This window comes from Ornithorhynchus anatinus, chromosome 5 (genome assembly GCF_004115215.2).
Source record: "Ornithorhynchus anatinus isolate Pmale09 chromosome 5, mOrnAna1.pri.v4, whole genome shotgun sequence".
In the NCBI taxonomy this organism is placed as follows: domain Eukaryota; kingdom Metazoa; phylum Chordata; class Mammalia; order Monotremata; family Ornithorhynchidae; genus Ornithorhynchus; species Ornithorhynchus anatinus.
The window spans coordinates 2,305,417-2,318,325 of record NC_041732.1 but is presented as its reverse complement, the minus strand read 5'-3'; the positions used below and the strand labels follow the sequence as shown (position 1 = coordinate 2,318,325).

General features: G+C 57.7%; 1 protein-coding gene across 2 annotated transcripts; it reads right to left on the bottom strand.

Moving 5' to 3' along the window:
• Positions 1-1,163: 1,163 nt before the first annotated feature.
• CCDC97 (coiled-coil domain containing 97) lies at positions 1,164-7,916 on the bottom strand. Of its 2 annotated transcripts, XM_029064379.2 has the most exons (5): positions 7,882-7,916; positions 6,525-6,971; positions 4,136-4,396; positions 3,403-3,535; positions 1,164-1,356 (listed from the first exon to the last, which is right to left on the bottom strand). In XM_029064379.2, exons 2-5 carry the CDS (start codon positions 6,823-6,825, stop codon positions 1,236-1,238), a joined length of 816 nt encoding a protein of 271 aa, XP_028920212.1. In that variant the 5' UTR covers positions 6,826-6,971; positions 7,882-7,916; the 3' UTR covers positions 1,164-1,235. The 2 variants fall into 2 exon arrangements, with proteins under 2 accessions (XP_028920212.1, XP_028920211.1); XM_029064378.1 differs by lacking the exon at positions 7,882-7,916 and having other exon boundaries at positions 3,403-3,532; positions 6,525-6,925.
• Positions 7,917-12,909: the final 4,993 nt, after the last annotated feature.

Here is a 12,909-nt window from a genome sequence, read left to right as displayed (position 1 = left end):
GACACACGGACAGACACAGAGACACACAGAGACTGACGGAGAGGGAGAGAATGAGAGAGAATGAGTGCCACGGACAGACTGCGGGAGACAGGGAATGAGAGAGACTGAGTGACAGGGAATGAGACTGATGGGGAAAGAGTGAGAGAGACTGAGAGAGACAGAGGAGGGAGACTGAGTGACAGAGACAGAGTGACAGAGACAGACTGAGAGTGACAGAGAATGTGAGAGAATGAGAGACTGAGAGACTAAGAGACTGAGAGAGACAGAGAGACTGAGAGAGACAGAGAATGAGAGAGACTAACAGAGACAGAGAATGAGAGACTGATGGAGAGAGACGGACAGTGAGCGACTGAGAGAGATTGGGAATGAGAGAGACTGAGGGACAGAGACAGGGAATGAGGGAATGAGAGACTGATAGAGAGACTGTGGCAGAGACAGAGAAGGAGACACTGAAACAGAGAATGAGACTGAGTGACAGACAGTGAATGAGAGACCGATTGACGGAGAAAGTGAGAGAGACTGGGGAGAGAGACAGAGAATTGAGAGAGATTGAGAAAGATAGAGTGACAGGGACAGGGAATGAGAGACTGACAGAGAGACAGACATTGAGAGAGACTGTGACAGAGAATGAGACACTGATTGAAACAGAGAATGAGAGAGACTGAGTGACAGAGAGTGAATGAGAGACTGATTGACGGAGAAAGTGAGAGAGACTGGTGAGAGAGACAGAGAATTGAGACTGAGAAAGACAGAGAATGAGACGGAGTGACAGAGACAGGGATGAGAGACTGACAGAGAGACAGACATTGAGAGAGACTGTGACAGAGACAGAGAATGAGACACTGATTGAAACAGAGAATGAGACTGAGTGACAGTGAACGAGAGACTGATTGACGGAGAAAGTGAGACTGGTGAGAGAGACAGAGAATTGAGAGACACTGAGAAAGACAGAGTGACAGAGACAGGGAATGAGAGACTGACAGAGAGACAGAGATTGAGACTGATGGAGACAGAATATGAGAGAGAGAGAGAGAGAGACAGAGAATGAGAGAGACTGATGGAGAGAGACAGAGAGTGAGAGAGACTGACGGAGACAGAGAGAGACTGATGGAGAGAGACAGAGAATGAGAGAGATTGAGAACAGAGAGACTGAGAGACTGAGGGTGTATGAGTGTGTGTGTTTATAGGGCGAGGGTCGCAGGGGTCAAGGGCCGGTTGTGGGTCCGGCCTGGCTCCTACTCCTCGTCAGGCCCCGTGTCCAGGGCCTCCTCGGGCTCCTCCTCATCGAAGTATCTCTCCTCCGCGTCCCGAGACACGATGTCCAGGTTATCGAGCTCGGGGTTGTCGTCCACCTCACTTGACGGAGAGACAGGGAGAGACGGGGAGAGACCAAGGCCGTTGGTTCCTGCTCAGGGCTTTGAGGTTCCCGGAGTTAAGCCTTGGGCAAGCCGCTTAACTTCCCCGGGCCCCGGTTCCCCCGTCTGTAAAATGGGGATGAAGACTGAGAGCCCCAGGTGGGACAGGCTCTGTGTCCAACCTGATTAACTTGTATCTACCCCAGCGCTCAGTACAGTGTCCGGCACCTAGTGAGTGCTTAACGAATAGCTTTAAAAAAGGGCTTAATCCAGTGCTCCTACACACAGCGCTCAATAAATAATACAAGCTCGTTGAATAGGTCTACCGACTCTGTTGTATGGTTATATTGCACCCTCCAGCTTGCTTAGTACAGTGCTCTGCACACAGTAAGCGCTTGATAAATGCATTTATGGATTGATTAACCAACCACACTTGTTGTGAGCAGGGAATGTACCTACTGACTCCATTATGTTACTCTGCACTCTCCCCAGTGCTTAGAACAGTGCTCTATACACAGTAAGCGCTCCGAACGATTGATGGATTTGATTAGTCCCGCGGCTCAGTGGAAAGAGCCCGGGCTTGGGAGTCAGAGGTCACGGGTTCAAATCCCGGCTCTGCCACTTGTCAGCTGTGTGACTGTGGGCAAGTCACTTCACTTCTCTGGGCCTCAGTTACCTCATCCGTAAAATGGGGATTAACTGGGAGCCTCACGTGGGACAACCTGATGAGCCTGTATCTCCCCCAGCGCTTAGAACAGTGCTCTGCACATACTAAGCGCTTAACAGATACCAACATTATTATTAGTCAGTCAACCTCGTTGTGGGAGGGGAATGTGTCTACCAACCGTAATATTGTTATATTGCACTCTCCCAAGCGCTTAGTACAGTGGTCTGCACCCAGAAAGAGCTCAATAAATATCGCTGGAAATAAATAGTGGTGGAGAGAGCAAGCGTCTGGGTGTCTGGGAGGGCCCAGGTTCTGCTGTGTCACCTTAGGCACATGTTTGCTGTGTGACGGTGGGCAAGTCACTCACTTCTCTGGGCCTCAGTTACCTCATCTGTAAAATGGGGATGAAGAGTATGAGCCCCATGTGGATTAACTTTCTACAGAAACGTTCTGGGCAGGTCAGCCCCCTCCTCAAAAATCTCCAGTGGTTGCCTATCAACCTCCGTATCAGCAAAAACTCCTCTCCCTTGGCTTCAGAGTTCTCTGTCCCCTCTGCCCCCTCCTACCTCACCTCCCTTCTCTCCTTCTCCAGCCCGGCCCGCACACTCCGCTCCTCTGGTGCCGCTCGCCTTCTCACTGGGCCTCCTTCTCGCCCGTCCCGCCGTCGACCCCCGGCCCACGTCCTACCTCCGGCCTGGAACGCCCTCCCTCTTCAAATCCGCCAAACAATCACGCTCCCCTCCTTCAAAGCCCTACTGAAGGCTCTCCTCCTCCAAGAGGCCTTCCCAGGCTAAGCCTCCCCCTTTCCTCAGCTCCCCCTCCCCTCCCTGTCACCCCGACTCCCTCCCTTTGCTCTACCCCTCCTCCCCACCCCACAGCACTTGTGTATATACATGCAAAGATCTATAATTCTATTTATATGAATGCCTGCTTACTTGTTTTGATGTGTATCTATAATTCTGTTTATTTACATTGATGCTATGGATGCCTGTTTACTTATTTTGATGTCCGTCTCCCCTCTTCTAGACTTTAAGCCCGCTGTGGGCAGGGATTGTCTCTCGTTATTGCTGAACTGTACTTTCCAAGCGCTTAGTACAGTGCTCTGCAGTAAGCGCTCAATAAATACAACTGAATGAATGAATGAATAACAGGGACTGTGTCCAATCTGATCAACAGTGCTCAGCGCTTAGAACAGCCCATAGTAAGCCCTTAACAGCTACCATCGTTCTTATTATTAACTTGCATCTACCCCAGTGCTTAGAACAGTGCTTGTTCCACCGTACAAGTACCATAATTGGTCTCACGATGCTGCTGGGTGGAAAAGGCAGGAGGTCCCGGGTGGGCAGAGGAGGGTGGAGGGACGGAAGGTCCCTCCCTCACCTGTAGTCGAAGTCTGGGTCCTTGCCGTCGAGGAAACGCTGGTACATGCGGCTGGTGAACTCCTCCCTCAGCATCCCCTTTTCCTCGGCATCGGGCTCCCAGCCGTCGCCCGCCTCCTCACCGGGCCCCTCTGCTGAAGGGGGAGGGTCCGGGGGCGCGGGGGGAGGGGGCGGTCACCCGTTGCCGCCAGCGGCGGAGCGTTTTCCGGGCAGGGGCACTTCCTGTCCCTCCGTGGGGCCCCAGCCTGCCATCCCTCGCCCACGGGTGACGGAGCTTTCCTTCTCCTCTTCCTCACTACCCAGCCTTCCTCCCCTTTCCCATCCCGCCTCCCCCTCTCCATCCTCTCCATCCCATCTCGGCTTCCTCCTCCTCCCCATTCCATCTCACCTTCCTCTTCCCTGTTGCTTCTCACCACCCTGCTTATCTCGGACTCCTCTCCATCCCCCCTCACCTTCCTCTCCTCCTCCATCCCGCTCTCCTCCTCCTCCCCATCCCGCTCTCCTCCACCTCCCCATCCCGCTCTCCTCCACCTCCCCATCCCGCTCTCCTCCACCTCCCCATCCCGCTCTCCTCCACCTCCCCTTCCCGCTCTCCTCCTCCTCCCCATCCCACTCTCCTCCTCCTCCCCATCCCACTTTCCTCCACCTCCCCATCCCACCTCACCGTCCTCTTCTTCCCCGTCCCATCTGGCCTCCCTCTCCCCCGTGGCTCCTCTCCATCCGCCCCGCCTCACCTTCCACCTCGTCGTCGTCGTCGTCCTCCTCCTCCTCCTCCAGGCAGGCGTCCTCCTCCTCCTGCTGCCGATGCAGCCGGGTCCGGAGCAGCTGCTCGTGGTAGGCCTGCAGCAGCACGGAGGACAGGGTGCCGCCGGCGGCCGGGGGCGACTGCTGCAGGCTCGGGGCCTGGTCCTCCTCGCTCAGGTACTGGCCGATGTACTGCTCGTACAGGAGGGGGTCGCGGGCCCGCATCTCCTCGTCGCTGAAATACTCCCCGCCTGCGGAGGGTTGCCCCCGGCCCCCACACACATCAGCCCTTGCCCCCCCCCGGGACCAGACGGGGCCTCATTTCATCCCCCCCGCCGCGTTTGGGCGAGTCTGGCATCCTTCTGATTCTGGAGGCGCCACGGCTCCGCCGACACCAGCTTGACGTCCATCCCTCCCCTCACCGGGAAGTCCTTTTTTCCCCCTTATGGCATTTGATAAGCCCTGACTATAACAATAATATAATCGTGGTATTGGTCAAGCGCTTACTATGTGCCAGGCACTGTACTAAGCCCTGGGGTAGATATAAGCTAATCAGTTTGGGCACAATCCGTGTCCCACATGGGGCTCGTCGTCTTACTCCCCATTTTACAGAGGAGGGAACCGAGGCCCAGAGAAGTGAGGTGACTTGCCCAAGGTCGCACAGCAGGCAAGCGGTGGAGCCGGGATGAGAACTCCCGGGCCCAGACCTCCCTTCTGACTCCCAGGTCCTGGCTCTAACCACTAGGTCACACTGCTTCCCCAAGAAGTCCTTCCTGTGGCCTGACTTAATAATAATTACGGTATTTGTTAAGCGCTTACTCTGTGCAGAGCACCGTTCTAAGCGCTGGGGGAGATACAGGGTAATGGGATCGTCCCACGTGGGGCTCACATCTTTTAATCCCCATTTTCACAGATGAGGTAACTGAGGCACAGAGAAGGTAAGAGACGTGCCAAAGGTCACACAGCAGACAAGTTGGCGGAGCCGGGATTAGAACCCACAACCTCTGGCTCCCGGGCTCTTTCCACTAAGTCACGCTGCTTCTCAGCCTGCTCCCTCCCGCTCGGGGTCCCCTCTTGGTTAACACCTTCCAGAGACCCTCCTCCTACCGCCCCCCATCTTGAGACTGGGACCCTCAGTCTTCTCTCCCCCCGGGCCCCTTTTTATGGTATTTGCTAAGCGCTTACTTCGCGCCAGGCCCTGAACTAAGCGCTGGGGTAGATGCAGGACTGTTAGGTGGGACACGGTCCCCGACTCCAGAGGGGTCACAGTCTTAATCCCCATTTTACCGCCGAGGGAACTGAGGCCCAGAGAAGTGCGGTGACCTGACCCAGGTCACACAGCTGACAGGTGGTGGCACTGGGATTGGAACCCAGGTCCTTCCGGCTCCCAGGCCGGGGCCCTGTCCACTAGGCCACGCTGCTTCCCTCCTACTGGGACGGATGGATGACGGACCCCGGGGCCTCCCTCCTGACTGAAAGCTCGCGGTGGGCAGGGAATGTGTCCGTTCTATTGTTATGCTAGCCTCTCCCAAGCGCTCAGTACAGTGCTCTGCACACAGTAAGCGCTCAATAAATAGGATTGACTGACAGCTCTGACTCCAAGCTCCCTCTCCACCCCCGTGTCCCGGCCTCAGCCCGCACCCTCTTTCCCCCCGGCCCACCTCCTCATCTCCTTCGTCCGCTCCTGGGGTGGGGGTTCATCCCGCCCCTTCCCCTGCCTCCACAGGGAGGGCCTCCTCCTCTTCCTCGGCCAAGCCCCCGGGGCCCCGACCTTGGGGTTCATCGTGGAGAAACGGAGAGGCGAAATGGACAGACTCCGGGCCGGCGAGTCAGCAGGTCATGGGTTCTAATCCCGGCTCCCTAGCGTGTGACCTCGGGCGAGTCGCTTCGCTTCTCCGGGCCTCAGTTCCCTCACCCGTCAAACGGGAACTGAGGCCGGGAGCCCCGCGTGGGACGGGGACCGCGTCCAACCCGATTTGCCGGTATCCACCCCGGCGCTCAGTACGGCGCCTGGCACCTCGTAGGCGCTCAGCAGAAGCAGCGTGGCTTAGCGGAAAGAGCCCGGGCTTGGGAGTCCGCCTCCGCCACTTGCCTGCTGTGTGACCTCGGGCAGGTCACTTCGCTTCTCGGTGCCTCAGTCACCCCATCTGTAAAAATGGGGATTAAGAAACGCCAGCCCCACGTGGGACGATCTGATGACCCTGGATCTGCCCCGGCGCCTAGAACGGCGCTCGGCACACGGTGAGCGCTTGACAGACACCATCGTTCCCATTAGCCAGTATCGTCGTCGTCACGATTGTCCGCGCCCCCGCCTCCGCGCCCCAGGCCCAAGGGGACGGGTCTCCCGGGGCTCCCCCCGGCCCCCGGGGTCCCGGGCACCTTGGATGAGCTGGCGTAGGGCGGCGTAGCGCTTGTTGCGGAGGCGGGTGCGGGTGGCGCGGGCCCGGCCGGCCTCGGCCACCTCCGCGCAGTAGAAGTCGGCGCGGTAGTCCCCTCGCAGGTGGCGGAAGCAGGCCAGGTGCTCGGCCCGCAGGCTGCCCCGGAACCGCTCCAGGAAGACCAGCGGCTTCTCCCGGTAGAGCGCCCGCAGGATGGAGAGCTTCTCCCGCTCCGTCAAGTCCGGCTCGTCCTTCTGCTGGCTCCGCACCGGGACCCGGCTCCCGGCCACGGCCGACAGCATCGCTCGCAGCGCCGGCTCTTCCTCCTCCTCCTCCTCGACGTCCCCGCTCTGGTCCCCAGGCCCCGCGGGGGACGGGGGCGTCCGGGGCGGCTCCCCCCAGTGTGGGGAGGGGTCCCCGGGGCCGGGGTCCCGCCCGGCAGCGCCCGCTGGGGAGGGAGATGTCGGGGTGAGGGGTCGCGGCCAGGGCACCGGGGCGGTGCGCTCCCAACCCGCGAGGTTTGCGGAGATTTCCGCCCCCACCCGGCTCTGGGGGTGGGATGGGGAGGGTCGCGTGACTGTGGGGGATGAGCATTAGCACCGTGGGGGACCGGGGACTTGGGGGGGGGGGGAGGGAGGGGGCAGGGGACCCTAATCCCAGGGGTGCTGGAGAAGTGGGGGGACCTCGGTCTCCGGGGGGGGGGGGGAGATGCTGGGGACCCTGGTCCCAGGGGTCTCGGGATGATGATGCTCTTTATTAAGCACTGTTCTAAGCGCTGGGGGAGATATCAGGTGATCAGGTGGTCCCACGTGGGGGTCCCGGTCTTCACCCCCATTTTCCAGATGAGGTCACTGAGGCCCAGAGAAGTGACTGGCCCCAGGTCACCCTGGTGGCAGGGCCGGCATTCGAACTCGGCGCTCTGCACCCAGTAGGCGTTCAATTAGACCGGGAGCCCGTCGTTGGGCAGGGATGGTGTGTTGCCCAACTCTCCATTCGAAGCGCTTAGTCCAGTGCTCCGCACAGAGTAAGCGCCCGATAAATAGTATTAAATGAGAGTACAGCGCCCTGCACCCGGTAGGCGCCTTCAATTAGACCGTGAGCCCGTCGTCGGGCAGCGAGGGTCTCTCGCTGTTGCCCAACTGTCCGTTCCAAGCGCTCAGTCCAGTGCTCCGCACCGAGTCAGCGCTCAATCAATACGACCGAATGATTGTTTGATTGCTGCGATCGCGGGGAGGCCCGGGGGGGTGGGGCGGAGGGGGGGAAGGCGCTGTTTCCGGGGGGACCCATTTTGGGGGCGCGCCCCTCCCTCCCCCGCCTTCCCGCCGCCGCCGCCGCCGGCCCGGTCCCGGTCTCCTCACCCTCCGGCCCTCCCGGGGCTGGACCTCCCGGGGCCGGACCCCCCGGCCCCGCCGCCTCCATCCCCGCCCGCCGCTTCCGGTCCCCGAGAGCACTTCCGGTCTCTCTACGGGTACTTCCGGTCCCCCGCGGGCACTTCCGGCCTCCGGGGAGCAGCGCCCAATATCGTCCGGGCGGCCCCCCGCTCCCCCCAACTCTCGTTCCTAGTCACCGAGGAATAGTAACAATAATAATAATAATGTTGGTATTTGTTAAGGGCTTAGTATGTGCAGAGCACTGTTCTAAGCGCTGGGGGAGATCCGGGGTCATCAGGCGGTCCCACGGGAGGCTCCCAGTCTCCAGCCCCATTTTCCAGATGAGGGAACTGAGGCCCAGAGAAGTGACTCGCCCACCATCCCCCAGCTGCCCAGTGGCAGAGGCGGGATTCGAACCCACGAGCCCGGACTCCCAAGCCCGGGCTCTTGCCACTGAGTACTTCAAGGGTATTGACTGAGCGCTGACTGGGTGCAGAGCACTGTCCTGAGCGCTTGGACTGGACGGGTGGGCAACAGCGAGAGACCCTCCCTGCCCGACGACGGGCTCACGGCCTAATTGAAGGCGCCTGCCGTGTGCAGGGCGCTGCACTCTCATTTAATACTATTTATTGAGCGCTTACTATGTGCGGAGCACTGGACTGAGCGCTTCGAACGGACAGTTGGGCGACAGAGACCACCCCGGCCCAACCAAGGGCCCACGGTCTAAACGCCCACTGGCCTGTATTAGGCCCCTCCTTCCCTCCCCACATCACTTGTGCAGTTTTGTATCTACTCTTTATCCCTCCATTTATTTCATGAATGATGTGTAGCTACCTAGGATTCTATTTCTCTTGATGATACTGACGCCACACCACTTGTTTTCGGAGAAGCAGCGGGTTCGAATCCCGGCTCCGCCACTTGTCAGCTGGGTGACCGTGGGCAAGTCACTTCACTTCTCTGGGCCTCAGTGACCTCAACTGTAAAATGGGGATTAACTGGGAGCCTCATGTGGGGCAACCTGACGACCCTGTGTCTACCCCAGCGCTTAGAACGGTGCTCTGCACATAGTAAGCGCTTAACACATACCAACGTTATTACCCCAGCGCTTAGAACAGCGCTTGGCACTTAGTAAGCGCTTAACAAATACCAATATTATTATTTTGTTCTGTTTTCTGTCCGCCCCCCGTTTAGACCGTGAGCCCGGTGTTGGGCAGGGACGGTCTCTATCTGGTGCCCATTTGTCCATTCCAAGCGCTTAGTTGAGTGTTCTGCACACAGTAAGCGCTCAATAAATGCGACTGAATGAATGAATGGCCAAATCACTCGATTCGGATTAGCAGGTTTTGGACACATCAGCGGGAGGACTGATTCCCCGGATGAGACGCCGAGGCCAGGAGAAGTCCAGGGAAAACGTGGAAGAGGCAGGACAGGCCGCTAGATGAAGCAGCGGGGCGTGGTGGCAAGAGCCCGGGCTTGGGAGTCAGAGGTCATGGGTTCGAATGCCGGCTCCGCTACTCATCAGCTGCGTGACTGTGGGCAAGTCACGTCACTTCTCTGGGCCTCAGTGACCTCATCTGTAAAATGGGGATGAAGACTGGGAGCCTCACGTGGGACAACCTGATGACCCTGTATCTACCCCAGCGCTTAGAACGGTGCTCTGCACATAGCAAGCGCTTAACAGATACCAACATTGTTATTATCCCGGCTCCGCCACTTGTCGGCTGGGTGACTTTAGGCGAGTCACTTCTCTGGGCCTCAGTTCCTTCATCTGTAAAAGGGGGATTAAAAGTGTGAGCCCCACGTGGGACAACCGGATTACCCCGTATCCACCCCAGCGCTTTGAACAGTGGCTGGCACATAGTAAGCGCTTAACGTAATACCATCATCATCATCATCATCATCATTATTGGATAGTACTTTCCAAGCGCTTAGTACAGGGCTCTGCACAGAGTAAGCGCTCAATAAATCCGATCGAACGAAGGAATGTAGGATAGAGGACCACAACAGCGGTAACGGAAGAACCGTTAGAAAGGTTGCGGAGAATGGCGGAGGGCGGGATGTTCCGGAGAAAGCAGACCCCCAGAGTCGCGATGAATCAGAAAAGCCTCGACGGCACTTAATAACAATAAGCCGTAAAGGTGTCTACTGCTTTGGGCCTTTTTTTAAATAAAAAAAAATTGGTATTTATTGAGCGCTTTCTACGGGCTGGGCACTGTACTAAGCCCTGGGGTGGATGTGAAATAATCAGATCGGCCAAGGCAGACAAGGGGCATAGCTGGGATGAGAACCCAGGCCCTCTGGCTCCCAGGGCCCCGCTTTTACCCCTAATAATAATAATGTTGGTATTTGTAAAGTGCTTACTATGTGCCAAGCACTGTTCTAAGCGCTGGGGGAGATAGAGGGGAATCAGGTTGTCCCACGTGAGGCTCACAGTCTTCATCCCCATTTGACAGGTGAGGCGATTGAGGCACCGAGATGGCAGAGCCGGGATTAATAATAATAATAATAATAATGATGGCACTTGTTAAGTGCTTACTGTGTGCCAAGGGCTGTTCTAAGTGCTGGGGAGGATACAAGGTGATCAGGTTGTCCCACATGGGGCTCACCGTCTTCATCCCGCCTCTGCCACTTGTCAGTTGTGTGACTGTGGGCAAGTCACTTCACTTCTCTGTGCCTCAGTTCCCTCATCTGGAAAATGGGGATTAACGGTGAGCCTCACGCGGGACGAGCTGATGACCCTGTATCTCCCCCAGCGCTTAGAACAGTGCTCTGCACATAGCAAGCGCTTAACAAATACCAACATGATTATTATCCCCATTTTCCAGATGAGGGAACTGAGGCACAGAGATATTAAGTGACTTGCCCAACGTCACACAGCTGACAAACGGCCGAGCCGGCATTAGAACTCGTGACCTCTGACTCCCAGGCCCGGAGGCCGCGCTCCTTCTCCTCTGCCACTTTCAAATGCCTGGGTCCCTCTGGGTGGGGGAGTCGGGGGTGGGAGAGACGGACTACGATGAGAGCAAGAGGGACTGGGGTTGAGGGAGGGGGTTCGTCCTGGACACGTTCCTTCTTTACATCGCGGGAGAGAAGGGGAGCCAGACACAAGAGGGGCCAGTACAGGTGGGTGATAACCATGATGGTATTTGTTAGGTGCTTACTATGTGCCAAGCACTGTTCTAAGCACTGAAAAGGAGACTTGAACCCGGGGCCTCATAATAATCATCATGTATTGGTTAAGCACTTACTACGTACCAAGCACCGTTCTAAGCGCTGGGGGAGAGGCTGGGATTGAACCCGGGGCCTCATAATAATCATAATGATGTTGGTGTTTGTTAAGCACTTACTACGTGCCAAGCACCGTTCTAAGCGCCGGGGGAGAGGCTGGGGATTGAACCCGGGGCCTCATAATAATAATAATGATGTTGGTGTTTGTTAAGCACTTACTACGTGCCAAGCGCCGTTCTAAGCGCCGGGGGAGAGGCTGGGGATTGAACCCGGGGCCTCATAATAATAATAATGATGTTGGTGTTTGTTAAGCACTTACTACGTGCCAAGCACTGTTCTAACCGCTGGGGTAGGGGCTGGACCTTGAACCCGGGGCCTCATAATAATAATAATATTATTTTGGTATTTGTTTGTTAAGCACTTACTAGGTGCCAAGCACTGTTCTAACCGCTGGGATAGATACAAGATCAACAAGTTGTCCCACGTGGGGCTCAAAGTCTTCATCCCCATTTTCCAGATGAGGTCACTGAGGCCCAGAGAAGTGAAGTGACTTGCCCGCAGTCACCCAGCTGCCGAGTGGCAGAGCCGGGATTGGAACCCACGACCTCTGACTCCTAAGCCACGCTGCTTCTCCCTGCAAAGCATGCGCTCTACCACTGAGCTACGTAATACTGATGGCATTTCTTAAGCGTTTTACTCTGTGCGGAGCACTGTTCTAAGCGCTGAGGTAGATGCAGGGGTCATCGGGTGGTCCCACGTGAGGCTCCCGGTCTTCATCCCCATTTGACAGATGAGGTCACCGAGGCCCAGAGAAGGGACGTGACTTGCCCACAGTCACCCAGCTGCCGAGTGGCAGAGCTGGGACTGGAACCCGTGACCTCTGACTTCCAAGCCCGGGCTCTTTCCACCGAGCCACGCTGCTTCCCTTACCTACCCCGGCGCTTAGAACGGTGCCTGGCTCATAGCAAGTGCTCAACAAATGCCACAGTTATCGTCGTCACCTTCCGGGGATGTGAACAGGCTGAATAAAATATAAAAAATACATACAGTAAAAATAAGGGCGCCGAGAAAGCGTCCCGGCAGGGTGAAGCAGGGCAGACGACAAGGCTGGTTTCTTCCCTCTCGCCGGAGGGGACGCCCCGTCCGGGTGGGCCGAGGCGGTCAGGACGGGCCTGGGCCGAGCGGCCTCGCCCTCGGGGCCCGTCGGGAGGTCGAGGCGGGACGTGCCCCCCGGCCCCCCGGTCGCAGTCGGCCCCCGGGGTCGGCCGGCCACACGTCCCCGCCCGGGAGCTGACCTCTCCCTTCCCTCCGCCTCGTCTTGGGCCCGGCGGGCGAGGCCGGAGCCGGCCGGCCCCCGCCCTTTGGCTCGGACGGGGCCGTGCGCTTCTCTGTGCCTCAGTTCCCTCATCTGGAAAATGGGGATGAAGACCGTGAGCCTCACGTGGGACAATCTGATTCCCCTGTATCTGCCCCAGCGCTCGGAACAGTGCTCTGCACGTAGTACATGCTTAACAAATATCAACATTATTGAGGTGGGGGGCGGCGGCGGCGTGGGGGGACCCGGGGCCGGGCGGAGGGAGCAGCCGGCGGGGAAAGGAGGCCCTCGCCCCATCGCGGGCCGGAAAGGTCAAGCCCGCCATCCCTCTGCCTCCATGCGGGTGTATAATAATAATAATGTCGGTATTTGTTAAGCGCTTACTCTGTGCAGAGCACTGTTCTAAGCGCTGGGGGAGACACGGGGTCATCAGGGTGTCCCACGTGGGGCTCCCGGTCTTCATCCCCATTTGA

Coding starts and splice junctions, on each gene's coding strand:
- CCDC97 (XM_029064379.2), bottom strand. CDS start 6,825: ATGCTGTCGGCCGTGGCCGGGAGCCGGGTCCCGGTGCGGAGCCAGCAG. Junction 3,536..4,135: donor CGACGACGACGAGGTGGAAG/GTGAGGCGGGGC, acceptor CTCCCCCTTCAG/CAGAGGGGCCCGGTGAGGAG. Junction 1,357..3,402: donor GACCCAGACTTCGACTACAG/GTGAGGGAGGGA, acceptor CTCTCCGTCAAG/TGAGGTGGACGACAACCCCG.